We start from the raw sequence: 15,128 nt of genomic DNA, 5'->3' as shown, positions 1-15,128 counted from the left end.
GAAATAATGCATATTGCAGCCTATGGCTCACCAAGGAGCAGAAAAAATAGACAGGAAAGATTTTAGGGGTTTTGAGGACACAGTTTGAATCCCATTTGAATGTTACTTATGAATAACATTTGTTCGGCGTCTGAGCTCTAGGGGAGATGGGGACTGTTGATGAATATGTGACTGCAGTCTAGTTTATCTAGCTTAATCCTGTGTGTTTGGATAATTAAAAGATGATCTTTGCAGAGATAGGGTTGTCTTGAGGATAAAAGCATCTTGCTGTGAGGGGACATCAGCTGAGAGGTGAGAAATTTGCTCTCAAGAAAGCTTCAGATATGTGCAGAAACTCATAGGCTGACAAACAACTGAAATGTATTAATTAGAGAATAGGTGAGGCTTTGCTGATGTGCTGAGATGTGCTGAGAGACATTCAGGCTGAATGATAATGACAGATTGGGGAAAAATGGATCAAATATTTGCAGCAAAGACTGAAGAAGGACCAAGGCCAGAGGACATGATTAGATTCCCTACAGTGTGGAAATAGGCCCTTTGGCCCAACAAGTCCACACCGCCACTTGAAACATCCCACCCAGACCCATCCCCCTATAACCCATACACCCCTGAACACTACGGGCAATTTAGCATGGCCGATCCACCTAGCCTGCACATCTTTGGACTGTGGGAGGAAACCGGAGCACCCGGAGGAAACCCACGCAGACACGGGGAGAATGTGCAAACTCACACAGCCAGTCACCCGATACTGGAATCGAACCCGGGTCCCTGGCGCTGTGAGGCTGCAGTGCTAACCACTGAGCCACCGTGCCACCATGATATAAATATTGTGGGGAAAGTTAAAAAGAAATGACACATATCCAACAGGGGGATATCATTGCTTTAACTGCAGAAAATTGAATCACTTTTGCACTCAAACATTGAACTAGAAAGAAACAAAACAATGGAAGAAGGCATTGCAGACCAAAATCAGAATCTGGTGCGACTGCTAGAGAGAACTACCAGATGAAACTCAACAAGAAAATGCTGTAATTAAGTCAAGTAGATAGGTCATGTACTGCTAAGGAAAGAACTTGTCCAGATCCTGACAAGGTGAGAGCTGTAGCAGCAATGTGTGGCAAACAGATGTGAAAGCAGTGCAATGATTTATTGCAAATGAAATAGAGTCATGACCTCAAAGTAAGAAAAAAGATGCTGAGGTGCAACTGAGATGCTTGCGGTCGGTGGCTGGTCATGGTTGGCAGCATCGATGTCTGGAGTGATGCCGGAGCGGGACTCTGCAGCGAGGCGGCTAATGTGGCAATAGAGTGTGGCAGCAGCTGGGGCCCAGCATGAGCCAGGATGGTTGCAGTGACAAGGCAGCAGTGGTTAGTTGTGAAGGATGGCAGCAGCAGCAGTCTTTGGTGAAGCGACAATTGGGTTCAAGCCTTGCGAGCGGTGGTGAAGCCTGGCATGCCTGATGGTGGTCGGCAGTGACGGTTGACAGAGAAGATGACTAGTGAGCATAGGTGGGTTTTAGCCCAATGTGGGTGAAAGCATGCCCAGGACAGGGGAGAGTGAGCCCTCTTGGGTAAAGCCCAGACTGGAGCATCTACTGGCCCATTGCTTAAGAAAGGACTGTTATTTTTGAAATTTTAACTTTACTTCTTTAGTTTTCTACGCAGAAGACTGATGAGCTGAACTGTTTAGCTTAATGCTTTATTTTTCTACTTCTGTAACTGAGATTTTGTATCTAAGTACTTTGTACTTAAGATGGCGCTTTGTGTGGTGACATTGTACACATTTCATTGTACTCTTGAACGCCGTACTTGAGTACATATGACAATGAAACCTAAATCTAAATCTAAATCTGAGTAAAACATCAAGAAATTGAGTCTGAGGAAAGAAAAGAGAAGTAGTATACTCACCAAATAGGAATAATAAAATTAAGAACTACATCAGCCAATGCAATTCTTGTAAAGAATGTCAAGCAAAGCAAACTAAAGAGCCACTTATTGTAGGATTCCTGAGCCAGAGCTTATCCACTCCATCAGTTTCTTTTCTTATTTTTCTCTTTTCTTGTGTTTTTTTTTCCTTTCTGCTTACCTCTTGTCCTTGGATGACATAAGTCTGCTTTTACTTTTTGATTTTTCTCTTTTTTTTAAACTTTAACCTTACTCACCTTCTGTGGAGAGCACCTGGAATTATAAGTGGCGGCTGCATTGGTGAGACTGGCCTGGTGTGGTCTCATGGCAGCGACGTCATTGGTAGAGGCAAGCTGGTGCCAAAGAATAGTGATACGGTTCTGGGACGGCACAGTGAGGGGGCTCGTGCTGGTGATGGTCTCAGCATTGGGGTGGTAAGACTGGTACCTGGTCCATTGCTAAGCACTTAAGAATGCTAATCTTTTAACTTTACTTCTTTATTTTCTATTTTATACCTAAGAATTTATACCTAGGTACCTTTGTACCTAAGATGGCACTGGAGAATGGCTATTGTGTACACTTTTCACTGTACTCCTGTATCCCTGTACGTGAGTACGTGACATTAAAACCTGAATCTGATTCATTGCATGTCAAATAGACTACAGATGAAGTATGCAGTAGACCTCTTCAGTTTTGCAGGAACTGATTATCTTATCAGAGTTAAGTACTAAATATTTTCTAATCAAACCCTGTTCAGCAATATTGTTACACACTTTTATAATAGGTGGGAATTTAACCCAGGTGTCCTGGCCCAGAGGTAAGGATACTGTGACTACCACAAGTCAGCCTCAAAATTGATCACTATTCCGATTACTGTGAGTTAAACCAACTGATATCAGTGATTACTAAGTAAGATTTCAAAATGTTTGAAAGCTTATTTCAGTTATTATGGCATTCTAGATATTGTGATGAGGGACCATGGCCCTCAATTCATTGAAAAATTCATCTTTATCATAAGGGAAATTAAGGGATCATAAAGAAACTTGAGTAAATCCAGTAACAACTGTGAATGACATTACCAAGATTAAATGATTAAAACCCAAGTTTCACTTCCATAATTCATTGTCAGGGGTGAGCACTGGAGAGCTAGTCAGAATGCTAGTGTTCAACTCTCAGTAAAAGACAGTACATCTGGTAGCTTGGGAACTATGAAGAATCAGTCATACTTAGTGAATGTGAATGACCAACAGACATTTGGAGAATCACAGGAAGTGCTACATCTGCCCCTCACCTCCATCAAAAGAACCATAAAAACCTTTCACATCAGACAGAGGTTCACCAGCATATCCCCGAATGTAGTCTGCTGCTCCTGATGTAGCTTCCTCTACATTGGTGAGACCAAGCGGAGGCTTGAAGACTGCTTTGTAGAGCACCTGCACTCTGTTTGCGACAAACAACACCCTTCCAGTCGTGAACCATTTCAACTCCCCCTCCCACTCCCTGGGCGACATGTCCACCCTGGGCCTCCTCCAGTGTCACCTGGAAACTGGAGGAGCAGCACTTCATATTCTACCTGGGGAGCCTACAACCCAATGGTTTCAATGTGGATTTCACTAGTTTCAAAATCTCCTCACCCTCGGCCTCTTCCCACGACCAGCCCTCCCTCTCATAACCCTCCTCCTTGACCTGATGCAACCTGTGCATCTTCTGTCCCACCTATCCGCTCCTCCCACCTCTCTGACCAATCCCCACCATGGCCTACCTACACTCACCTATCACCATCCCACCTACTTCCCCAGTCCCACCCCTCCTCTATTTATTTTAGAGCTCCCTTCCCTCTTCCCCCATTTCTGATGGGTCCCAACCCAAAGCGTCAACTTTCCTGCTCCTCTGATGCTGCCTGGCCTGCTGTGCTCCTCCAGCTCCACACTGTGTTATCATTTGGAGAAGCTGTGCCTTCACAGCAAGCAGCAGATTAGGAAGAAGTGATTCCACCTGCTGCAGAATCTATTGTTCCCCAGCAACAACATGGTAACCACACTTGCAAGAAAACAACACCCCAGAGAAGGAACATCACCCCAGGAACAAGCAGAGACAGAGGAACATTGAACAGCAAAGCAAATACATAACACTGGGAGAACTAGGCTATTTACAGACTATATATGCAATACATATGCAAAGAATGCGAAAAGTGAAACTGACTAGAGTCAACACTTCTTTAATGAGTGATTATTTTCTTTGTGACCGTGAACATTGGGTATCTTGCATAGCTTGTAACTACAAACAAAAATAATGGATTGATTAGATTAGATTCCCTACAATGTGGAAACAGGCCCTTCGGCCCAACAAGTCCACACCGCCCCTTGAAGCATACCACCCAGACCCATCCCCCTATAACCAACACACCCCTGAACACTACAGGCAATTTAGCATGGCCAATCCATCTAGCCTGCACATCTTTGGACTGTGGGAGGAAACCGGAGCACCCGGAGGAAACCCACGCAGACACGGGGAGAATGTGCAAACTCCACACAGACAGTCACCTGAGGCAGGAATCGAACACGGGTCCCTGGCGCTGTGAGGCTGCAGATGCTAACCACTGCGCCACCGTGCCGCCTTTGGAAAAAATGCAATTGTGCCCTTCATGTACTGCCTGGCTTGCTTTGGATGCCGATGTATGTAGTATGTGGTAGTCATTAAGCACATATAATTGACACTGCTGTAGAAGCTCTTAATAAACGCTTTATTATGTTTCTACTTAGTTTATTTTCGTATTTTATTTTCTCCCAGCTTATCAATTCTTGGTTGCCCTGATATTTAAAATTCTCCAAATTGTCAGGCATACTTTTTGCAATATTGTAAACATCTTTTAATCTAATGCTGTCCTCAAAGCAATTTATTTACTGCATGGAGAATTGAGTATAAAAGTAGGGAAATATTGCTGTAGCTGCACAGGTGTTATACTGCAACTACATCTGGAATACTGCATGCAGTTTTGGCCTGCTAATTTGTAAAAGAATATAATCACATTAAAAAAGTTCAGAGAAGGTTCACTCCCCAAAGGACACTAGTGAATCAAATCTGGTCTGCTAATGTCCTTTAGGGAAGGAAACTGCCATCCTTACCTATTCTGGCCTATGTGTGACTCCAGACCCACAGCAATGTGGTTGACTCTTAACTGTCTTCTGGGCAATTAGGGATGGGCAATGAATGCTGCTTAGCCAGCGATGCACTCAGCTGTGAATGAATAACGGAATAAAGAATAAAGACATCTTCTCCCAGGATGAAAGAGTTACCTTATGAGGAAAGGTTGAACAGATTAAGAGTATATCATTGGAATTTAAAATAATAAAGAGATGGCATCGCTGAAACATGTAGGATCCGGGGGGAGTTTGACAATGTACCTGCTGAAAGAATGTTTTCCCTTGGGGAATTTAGAACTAGGGTATTCAGCTTGAAAATAATGGTCTCCCATTTAAGATAGAGATGAGGATAAATTTTGACTCTCATTTGTCTGTGGAATTCTCTACTCCAAAAACTTGTGGAGAATGTTGCATTGATTGTGATGAGATCAGCCAAGTGAACCTCTCGAATATGAGTTCCCTGACTGATGCTGTTAATCTGGTTTAATCAGGGAGCCCTGAGTGTCAGACATCCACTCACTCTGAGAAGCTGGCTGTGAGGGAGCTGGATCAGTGTTGAAGACTGTCATATGTAAATAAAAGAGTGACTTAGTGACAGGATGCTAGCCTTTGTGGGGTTTTCTCACCTAAGCAATTGAATATGTTCAAGGCTGAATTAGATAGACTATTGGTCAACAAGAAGATGAAGAGATTGGGGTGGCACTGTGGCTCAGTGATGAGCACTGCTGCTTCACAGCACTATGGACTCAGGTTCAATTTAAGCCTCAGGTGACTGTCTCCTCATGTCTGTGTGGGTTTCCGTCAGGTGCTCTGGGCTCCTCCCACAGTACAAAGATGTGCAAATTAGGTGGATTAGCCATGGGAAAGGAAGGGTTACAGGGATAGGGTAGGGGGGGGGTGAGCAGGTGTGGACTTGTTGGGCTGGACAGTCCGTTTCCACATTGTCGGGATTCTCTGGAAGAGTTATGAGGAGCAAACAGGTCGTTGGAGCTGAGACCAGTACTAGAACAGCCATAACGTTTTCTGATGAAGGGTCTAGGCCTGAAACATCAGCTTTTGTGCTCCTAAGATGCTGCTTGGCCTGCTGTGTTCATCCAGCTCCACACTTCGTTATCTTGGATTCTCCAGCATCTGCAGTTCCCATTATCTCTTAGAACAGCCATAATTTTATCAAATGGTGGAGCAAGTTTGAGGGATTGAACATAGAACATAGAACATAGAACAGTACAGCACAGAACAGGCCCTTCAGCCCACAATGTTGTGCCGACCATTGATCCTCATGTATGCACCCTCAAATTTCTGTGACCATATACATGTCCAGCAGTCTCTTAAATGACCCCAATGACCTTGCTTCCACAACTGCTGCTGGCAACGCATTCCATGCTCTCACAACTCTCTGCGTAAAGAACATGCCTCTGACATCCCCTCTATACTTTCCACCAACCAGCTTAAAACTATGACCCCTCGTGCTAGCCATTTCTGCCCTGGGAAATAGTCTCTGGCTATCAACTCTATCTATGCCTCTCTTTATCTTGTATACCTCAATTAGGTCCCCTCTCCTCCTCCTTTTCTCCAATGAAAAGAGACCGAGCTCAGTCAACCTCTCTTCATAAGATAAGCCCTCCAGTCCAGGCAGCGTCCTGGTAAACCTCCTCTGAACCCTCTCCAAAGCATCCACATCTTTCCTATAATAGGGCGCCCAGAACTGGACGCAGTATTCCAAGTGCGGTCTAACCAAAGTTTTATAGAGCTGCAACAAGATCTCACGACTCTTAAACTCAATCCCCCTGTTAATGAAAGCCAAAATACCATATGCTTTCTTAACAACCCTGTCCACTTGGGTGGCCATTTTAAGGGATCTATGTATCTGCACACCAAGATCCCTCTGTTCCTCCACGCTGCCAAGAATCCTATCCTTAATCCTGTACTCAGCTTTCAAATTCGACCTTCCAAAATGCATCACCTCGCATTTATCCAGGTTGAACTCCATCTGCCACCTCTCAGCCCATCTCTGCATCCTGTCAATGTCCCGCTGCAGCCTACAACAGCCCTCTACACTGTCAACGACACCTCCGACCTTTGTGTCGTCTGCAAACTTGCTGACCCATCCTTCAATTCCCTCGTCCAAGTCATTAATAAAAATTACAAACAGTAGAGGCCCAAGGACAGAGCCCTGTGGAACTCCACACACCACTGACTTCCAGGCAGAATATTTTCCTTCTACTACCACTCGCTGTCTTCTGTTGGCCAGCCAATTCTGTATCCAAGCAGCTAAGTTCCCCTGTATCCCATTCCTCCTGACCTTCTGAATGAGCCTACCATGGGGAACCTTATCAAATGCCTTACTGAACAGCCGACTCGTTCTTCTAGTTCTCATGTTAATCTTTCTACTTAGCCACAAGTTGATTTTTCCTGCATGTGGAGTTTTTATTTCCCCTCCCCCGTCATGGAATTGTTGACTTTGCACTTAAACCAGAAGTAATCTAGATGCACATGCACATCCTCACTAAGTTGCAACGCTGAATGAAATATGATTTAGCGCTTTTGTTCGTACACTGGCTATTACTGCAGGGGAAGAAAAAGCCTTTTGCAGTAATCTTTGACACAATATCATTGTTAAAATATTTAAATTCGAAAAACAAGGCAATCCCACTAATCTACTAAATTCCCAATGCTGTTGACATCTACTTTGCATTTCAGAGTAGAATTTATTTGATTGAAACATGTGATAGAAATTTGTCAATAAATTCAAAAATTTAAAATATAAATTATGCTAAAGCTACTTATTGTGGTAAATAAATTAATTCAATAATTAATTAAAGTTTAAGAGGATGACATTTGTATAATGACAGTATGTTTAAACAGCCTGTCTTTTTCAGGTTGGTACAGAATTGATCCGAGGTGTCTCTGGCGGGGAAAGAAAAAGAACACATATTGGTATGGAACTCATAACTGATCCTTCTGTTTTGTTTTTGGATGAGCCCACAACAGGCTTGGATTCTAACACTGCAAAATCAGTGTTGACACTGTTGAAAAGGTATTAATTTTATTATGACACTACAATGCTTTCCTTCTATCAATGAATGAAAGATTTTTAAAGCACCGAAAAAATATTGTCCCAAGATTACAAGACTTTGGCTCTTGAGGTATAGTGGTAGTGTAACTATGTCTAAGATGCAAGGCCCAGGTTTAAGTCTCGTCTGCTTTAGAATTGTGTCATAACAGAAATTTGAGGGTGCATACATGAGGATCAATGGTCGGCACAACATCGTGGGCTGAACTGTTCTATGTTCTATGTTCTATGTTCTATGTTCTATATCTGCTTATGAGGAAGTGTTAAATTAGACAGGAAATTGGAAGTTTACCTCATTACAACTTTGGCTGAAACATGGACAAAGAGTTAAATTCCAGAGGTGAGGTAGCTGTGAGAGAGAGATAATGGGAACTGCAGATGCTGGAGAAACCAAGACAACAAAATGTGAGGCTGGATGAACACAGCAGGCCAAGCAGCATCTCAGGAGCACAAAAGCTGACGTTTCGGGCCTAGACCCTTCATCAGAGAGGGGGATGGGGTGAGGGTTCTGGAATAAATAGGGAGAGAGGTGGAAGCGGACCGAAGATGGAGAGAAAAGAAGATAGGTGGAGAGAGTATAGGTGGGGAGGTAGGGAGGGGATAGGTCAGTCCAGGGAAGACGGACAGGTCAAGGAGGTGGGATGAGGTTAGTAGGTAGATGGGGGTGCGGCTCGGGGTGGGAGGAAGGGATGAGTGAGAGGAAGAACAGGCTAGGACTGGTTTTGGGATGCAGTGGGTGGAGGGGAAGAGCTGGGCTGTTGTGTGGTGCAGTGGGGGGAGGGGACGAACTGGGCTGGTTTAGGGATGCAGTTGGGGACGGGGAGATTTTGAAACTGGTGAAGTCCACATTGATACCATATGGCTGCAGGGTTCCCAGGCGGAATATGAGTTGCTGTTCCTGCAACTTTCGGGTGGCATCATTGTGGCACTGCAGGAGGCCCATGATGGACATGTCATCTAAAGAATGGGAGGGGGAGTGGAAATGGTTTGCGACTGGGAGGTGCAGTTGTTTGTTGCGAACTGAGCGGAGGTGTTCTGCAAAGCGGTCTCCAAGCCTCCGCTTGGTTTCCCCAATGTAGAGGAAGCCACACCGGGTACAGTGGATGCAGTATACCACATTGGCAGATGTGCAGGTGAACCTCTGCTTAATGTGGAATGTCATCTTGGGGCCTGGGATGGGGATAAGGGGGGAGGTGTGGGGGCAAGTGTAGCATTTCCTGCGGTTACAGGGGAAGGTGCCGGGTGTGGTGGGGTTGGAGGGCAGTGTGGAGCGAACAAGGGAGTCACGGAGACTTCCGCCATCTACAATCCGACCCCACCACCCAAGACATTTTTCCATCCCCACCCCTGTCTGCTTTCCGGAGAGACCACTCTCTCTGTGACTCCCTTGTTCGCTCCACACTGCCTCCAACCCCACCACACCTGGCACCTTCCCCTGCAACCGCAGGAAATGCTACACTTGCCCCCACACCTCCCCCCTCACCCCCATCCCAGGCCCCAAGATGACATTGCACATTAAGCAGAGGTTCACCTGCACATCTGCCAATGTGGTATACTGTATCCACTGTACCCAGTGTGGCTTCCTCTACATTGGGGAAACCAAGCGGAGGCTTGGAGACTGCTTTGCAGAACACCTCCGCTCAGTTCGCAACAAACTACTGCACCTCCCAGTCGCAAACCATTTCCACTCCCCCTCCCATTCTTTAGATGACATGTCCATCATGGGCCTCCTGCAGTGCCACAATGATGCCACCCGAAGGTTGCAGGAACAGCAACTCATATTCCGCCTGGGAACCCTGCAGCCTAATGGTATCAATGTGGACTTCACCAGTTTCAAAATCTCCCCGTCCCCAACTGCATCCCTAAACCAGCCCAGTTCGTCCCCTCCCCCCACTGCACCACACAACCAGCCCAGCTCTTCCCCCCCACCCACTGCATCCCAAAACCAGTCCAACCTGTCTCTGCCTCCCTAACCTGTTCTTCCTCTCACCCATTCCTTCCTCCCACCCCAAGCCGCACCCCCATCTACCTACTAACCTCATCCCACCTCCTTGAGCTGTCCGTCTTCCCTGGACTGACCTATCCCCTCCCTACCTCCCCACCTATACTCTCACCACCTATCTTCTTTTCTCTCCATCTTCGGTCCGCCTCCCCCTCTCTCCCTATTTATTCCAGAACCCTCACCCCATCCCCCTCTCTGATGAAGGGTCTAGGCCCGAAACGTCAGCTTTTGTGCTCCTGAGATGCTGCTTGGCCTGCTGTGTTCATCCAGCCTCACATTTTGTTGTGGTGAGGTAGCTGTGACAGTTCTTAACATCAAGGGTGCTTTCCACTGAGTGCATCATCAAGGAGCCCTAGCAAAATTGGAATAAGTGGAATTTGGGGGAAAACTCTCAGTTGGTTGGACTTATACATGTCAAATAGGTTGTGGTTGCTGGAGTTCAGCCATTTCTGCTCCAAAGTTCTGCAGAGTAGTGTTGTAGGTCCAACTATCTTCAGTTGCTTCATTAATTAACTTCCCTCCATCATGTGGTCAGAAGGGAGAATGTTCGCCATGATTAACAATGTGCAGCACTATTCTTGACCCAGAAACTGAAACAGTTCATGTTCAAAAGACTTGGACAATATCCAGGGTTGAGCTGACAAGTGGTAAGTAACATGCATGCCACACAAAAGCGGGGTAATGGCCATTTCTAATTAAAAGACAATCTAACCAGTACCTTTTGACATTCAATGGCATTACCATCACTTAATCCCCTGCTATTAACATCCATTACCATTGATCAGAAGCTCAACTAGACTTGGCAAATAAATACAGTAGCCAGGAATACTGCAGCAAGTAGCTCATTTCCTGCTTCCCCTGTGTACCACTTACAAGGCACAAGTCAAGAGTATGATGGAATACTCCCCACTTGCCTAGATGGGTGCAGTTCAACAACACACGAGAAGCTTGACACCGTCCAGGACAAAGCAACACACTTGATTGGCATCACATCCACAAACATCTATATACTATCTACAAGATGCACTGCAGAAATTTGCCAAACATCCTTGGACAGCACTTTCTATACCTACAACCATCCAGAAGGAAGAGGGCAGCAGATGCATAAGAATACCATTAACTGCAAGTCCCCTTCCGAGCTACTCATCATTCTGACATGGAAATGTATTGTTGTTCCTTCCCTGCTGGGTCAAAATTCTGGAATTCCTTCCCTCACAGCATTGTGGGTCTGTCTACAGCACATGGACTGCAGCGTTTCACAAAGACAGCTTACCACCTTGTCAACAGCAGCAAGGGATGGGAAATAAATGGCCAGCAAGCCCACGTCCCACAAGAGAATTTAAAAAAAATTGTTCTGCCAGTTACATAACCTGTGTTTCTGTCAACTGAGACACCTCTCCGGGCTTATTTGAGAAGATAATATATTCTTTATCATGTGGTGTTAAAAAAATGCTAATTGCCAAGCACCATTTCAACCTGAAAATGGCTGAGCTGACATCACCTTATAGTGATCATCAACAAATTATGCAATCATGGTGAAAAATGAATATTAACAAACTCTATGCCTAGGTCATCCCATAATAGTTTGATTAATTAAAGACATTTTAAAAATATAATGTTGTAGCTAGGCAATAGGAAAACTAGCAACAAGTCAGAAGGGAGGGATTTGGAAGGGGAACCAAAGATTTGGTTATAGACACAGGTTTTGAAGCAATTGTTAAAGGAAAAGAAGGTGATCGAGGGGAAGGATGAAATTTCAGAATGTGGTCAGGCAGCAAAAGGCTATGAAACTGGGGTAGTACTCAAACATCAGGTGGACTGTACTCAGGGGAAGAGGGTTATAGGGCTGGAGGAGAGTACCTGAATAGGGTGGACTGAGATCTGAGAAGACAACACTTCAAATTTAAATCATTAAGGAACCGGATGTTGATCAGCCACTTAGTGTCGAAGAGGATACATGCAGCTGGGATTTTGACAAATAGAAGTTTATGAAGGATGGAGGAAAGAAGACCATATAGAAAGCATTTAAGTAGTTAAGAGTCAAAGGCAAATGTGAGAATTTTGGTGGCAGAGGACAGAAAAGAACTGAGCAGGAGCCGACTCGGGACTGGTGAGTGAGTGAGGTAATATATTTGTGTGGTTGCGTGACCCGAAACACTACCCGGATAGTGTGTCCCACCCATCCTCCTCTAACCAAAAAAAAATGGTTCTGTGTGCCTGATTGGTAAGGTAACAAGTTTATTTTTTATTCTTTATTTTTTAAGTCTTGGGAATTTAGAATAATGGGAACGGAGGTCAGGGCAGTTGAATGTTCCTCCTGCAGAATGTGGGAGCTGAGGTTCACCACTAGTGTCTCTGCTGACTACATCTGCGGGAAGTGCACCCAACTCCAGCTCCTTGAAAACCGCGTTAGGGAACTGGAGCTGGAGCTGGATGAACTTTGGATCATTCGGGAGGCAGAGGGAGTTATTGAGAGGAGTTACAGGGAGGTAGTCACTCCTCAAGTACAGGAAAAAGGCAGATGGGTTACGGCCAGGGGACAGAAAGGGAACCGGCAGGCAGTGCAGGGATCCCCTGTGGCCATTCCCCTCAAAATAAGTATACCATTTTGGATACGGTTGGGGGGGACGACTTACCAGGGGAAAGCAGTGGGGCACAGGTCTCTGGCACAGAGTCTGTCCCTGATGCTCAGAAGGGAAGGGGGAAGAGGAGCAGAGCATTAGTCATTGGGGACTCCATAGTTAGGGGGACAGATAGGAGGTTCTGTGGGGACGAGAAAGACTCATGGTTGGTGTGTTGCCTCCCAGGTGCCAGGGTGCGTGATGTCTCTGATCGTGTTTTTGGGATCCTTAAGGGGGAGGGGGAGCAGCCCCAAGTCATGGTCCACATTGGCACCAACGACATAGATAGGAAGAGAGATGGGGATTTAAGGCAGAAATTCAGGGAGCTAGGATGGAAGCTGAGAGCTAGGACAAACAGAGTTGTTGTCTCTGGTTTGTTGCCCGTGCCACGTGCTAGTGAGGCGAGGAATAGGGAGAGAGAGGAGTTGAACACGTGGCTACAGGGATGGTGCAGGAGGGAGGGTTTTGGATTCTTGGATAATTGGGGGTCTTTCTGGGGTAGGTGAGACCTCTACAAGCAAGATGGTCTTGACCTGAACCAGAGGGGTACCAATATCCTGGGGGGGGAATTTTGCTAAGGCTATTCGGGTGGGTTTAAACTAATTCAGCAGGGGGATGGGCACCAAAATTGTAGTTCGACTATAGAAAAGGTTGAGAGTAGGGTGGTCCAAAATAAAGTTTCAGGGAAGCAAGATGGCACCGGCAAGCAAGACATTAGTTTGAAGTGTGTCTACTTCAATGCCAGGAGCGTCCGGAATAAGGTGGGTGAACTTGCAGCATGGGTTAGTACCTGGGACTTTGATGTTGTGGCCATTTCGGAGACATGGATAGAGCAGGGACAGGAATGGTTGTTGCAGGTTCCGGGATTTAGATGTTTCAGTAAGAACAGAGAAGATGGTAAAAGGGGCGGAGGTGTGGCACGGTTGGTCAAGGACAGTATGACAGTTGCAGAAAGGATGTTTGGGGACTCGTCAACTGAGGTAGTATGGGCGGAGGTTAGAAACAGGAAAGGAGAGGTCACCCTGTTAGGAGTTTTCTATAGGCCTCCAAATAGTTCCAGAGATCTAGAGGAAAGGATAGCAAAGATGATTCTCGATAGGAGTGAGAGAGACAGGGTAGTTGTCATGGGGGACTTCAACTTTCCAAACATTGACTGGGAACACTATAGTTCAAGTATTATAGATGGGTCAGTTTTTGTCCAGTGTGTGCAGGAGAGCTTCCTGACACAGTATGTAGATAGGCCAACAAGGGGCGAAGCCACATTAGATTTGTTACTGGGTAGTGAGCCTGGCCAGGTGTTGGATTTGGAAGTAGGTGGGCACTTTGGTGATAGCGATCACAATTCTGTTATGTTTACTTTAGTGATGGAAAGGGACAGGTGTATACCACTGGGCAAGAGTTATAGCTGGGGGAAAGGCAATTACAATGCGATTAGGTAAAATTTAGGGAGCATAGGATGGGGAAGGAAACTGCAGGGGATGGGCACAGTAGAAATGTGGAGCTTATTCAAGGAAAAGCTCCTGTGTGTCCTAGATAAGTATGTACCTGTCAGGCAGAGTGGAAGCTGTAGAGTGCGGGAGCCGTGGTTTACGAAGGAGGTAGAATCTCTGGTCAAGAGGAAGAAGAAGGCTTATGTTAGGATGAAATGTGAAGGCTCAGTTAGGGCACTTGAGGGCTACGAGGTAGCCAGGAAAGACCTAAAGAGAGAGCTCAGAAGAGCGAGGAGGAGACATGAGAAGTTGTTGGCGATAGGATCTGTAGGTATTTAAGGAACAAAAGAATGATGAAAGTAAGATTAGGTCCAATCAAGGATAGTAGTGGTAAGTTGTGTGTGGAGTCAGATGAGATAGGGGAAGCGCTAAATGAATATTTTTCAACAGTATTCACTCTAGAAAATGACAATGCTGTCGAGGAGAATACTGAGATACAGGCTACTAGACTATGTGGGATTGAGGTTCACAAGGAAGAGATATTAGAAATCCTTCAGAGGGTGAAGATAGATAAGTCCCCTGGGCCAGATGGGATTTATCCTTGGATCCTCTGGGAAGCCAGGGAGGAGATTGCCGAGCCTTTGGCATTGATCTTTAACTTGTCATTGTCTACAGGAATAGTGCCAGATGACTGGAGGATAGCAAATGTGGTTCTCCTGTTCAAAAAGGGGAGTAGAGACAACCCTGGTAATTATAGACCAGTGAGCCTAACCTCAGTTGTTGGTAAAGTGTTGGAAAAGGTTATAAGGGATAGGATTTATAATCATCTAGAAAAGAATAAATTGATTAGGGATATTCAGCACGGTTTTGTGAAGGGAAGGTTGTGCCTCACAAACCTTATTGAGTTCTTTGAGAAGGTGACCAAACAGGTAGATGAGTGTAAACCGGTTGATCT

At 45.5% G+C, this 15,128-nt stretch overlaps 1 protein-coding gene across 1 annotated transcript in view; it reads left to right on the top strand.

The window, feature by feature from the left end:
• The window catches only part of LOC125462063 (broad substrate specificity ATP-binding cassette transporter ABCG2-like), a 105,331-nt gene that overhangs the window by 27,497 nt on the left and 62,706 nt on the right, over nucleotides 1-15,128 (top strand). The window contains exon 5 of the mRNA XM_059652940.1: nucleotides 7,927-8,084. Within this exon, the coding sequence (XP_059508923.1) occupies nucleotides 7,927-8,084 (158 nt within the window). The remainder of the gene's footprint in view (nucleotides 1-7,926; nucleotides 8,085-15,128) is intronic.

Source organism: Stegostoma tigrinum, chromosome 20 (assembly GCF_030684315.1).
Source record: "Stegostoma tigrinum isolate sSteTig4 chromosome 20, sSteTig4.hap1, whole genome shotgun sequence".
NCBI lineage: Eukaryota > Metazoa > Chordata > Chondrichthyes > Orectolobiformes > Stegostomatidae > Stegostoma > Stegostoma tigrinum.
Note: the sequence above shows the minus strand (reverse complement) of the source record. Positions and strands in the feature narration are given on the sequence as shown.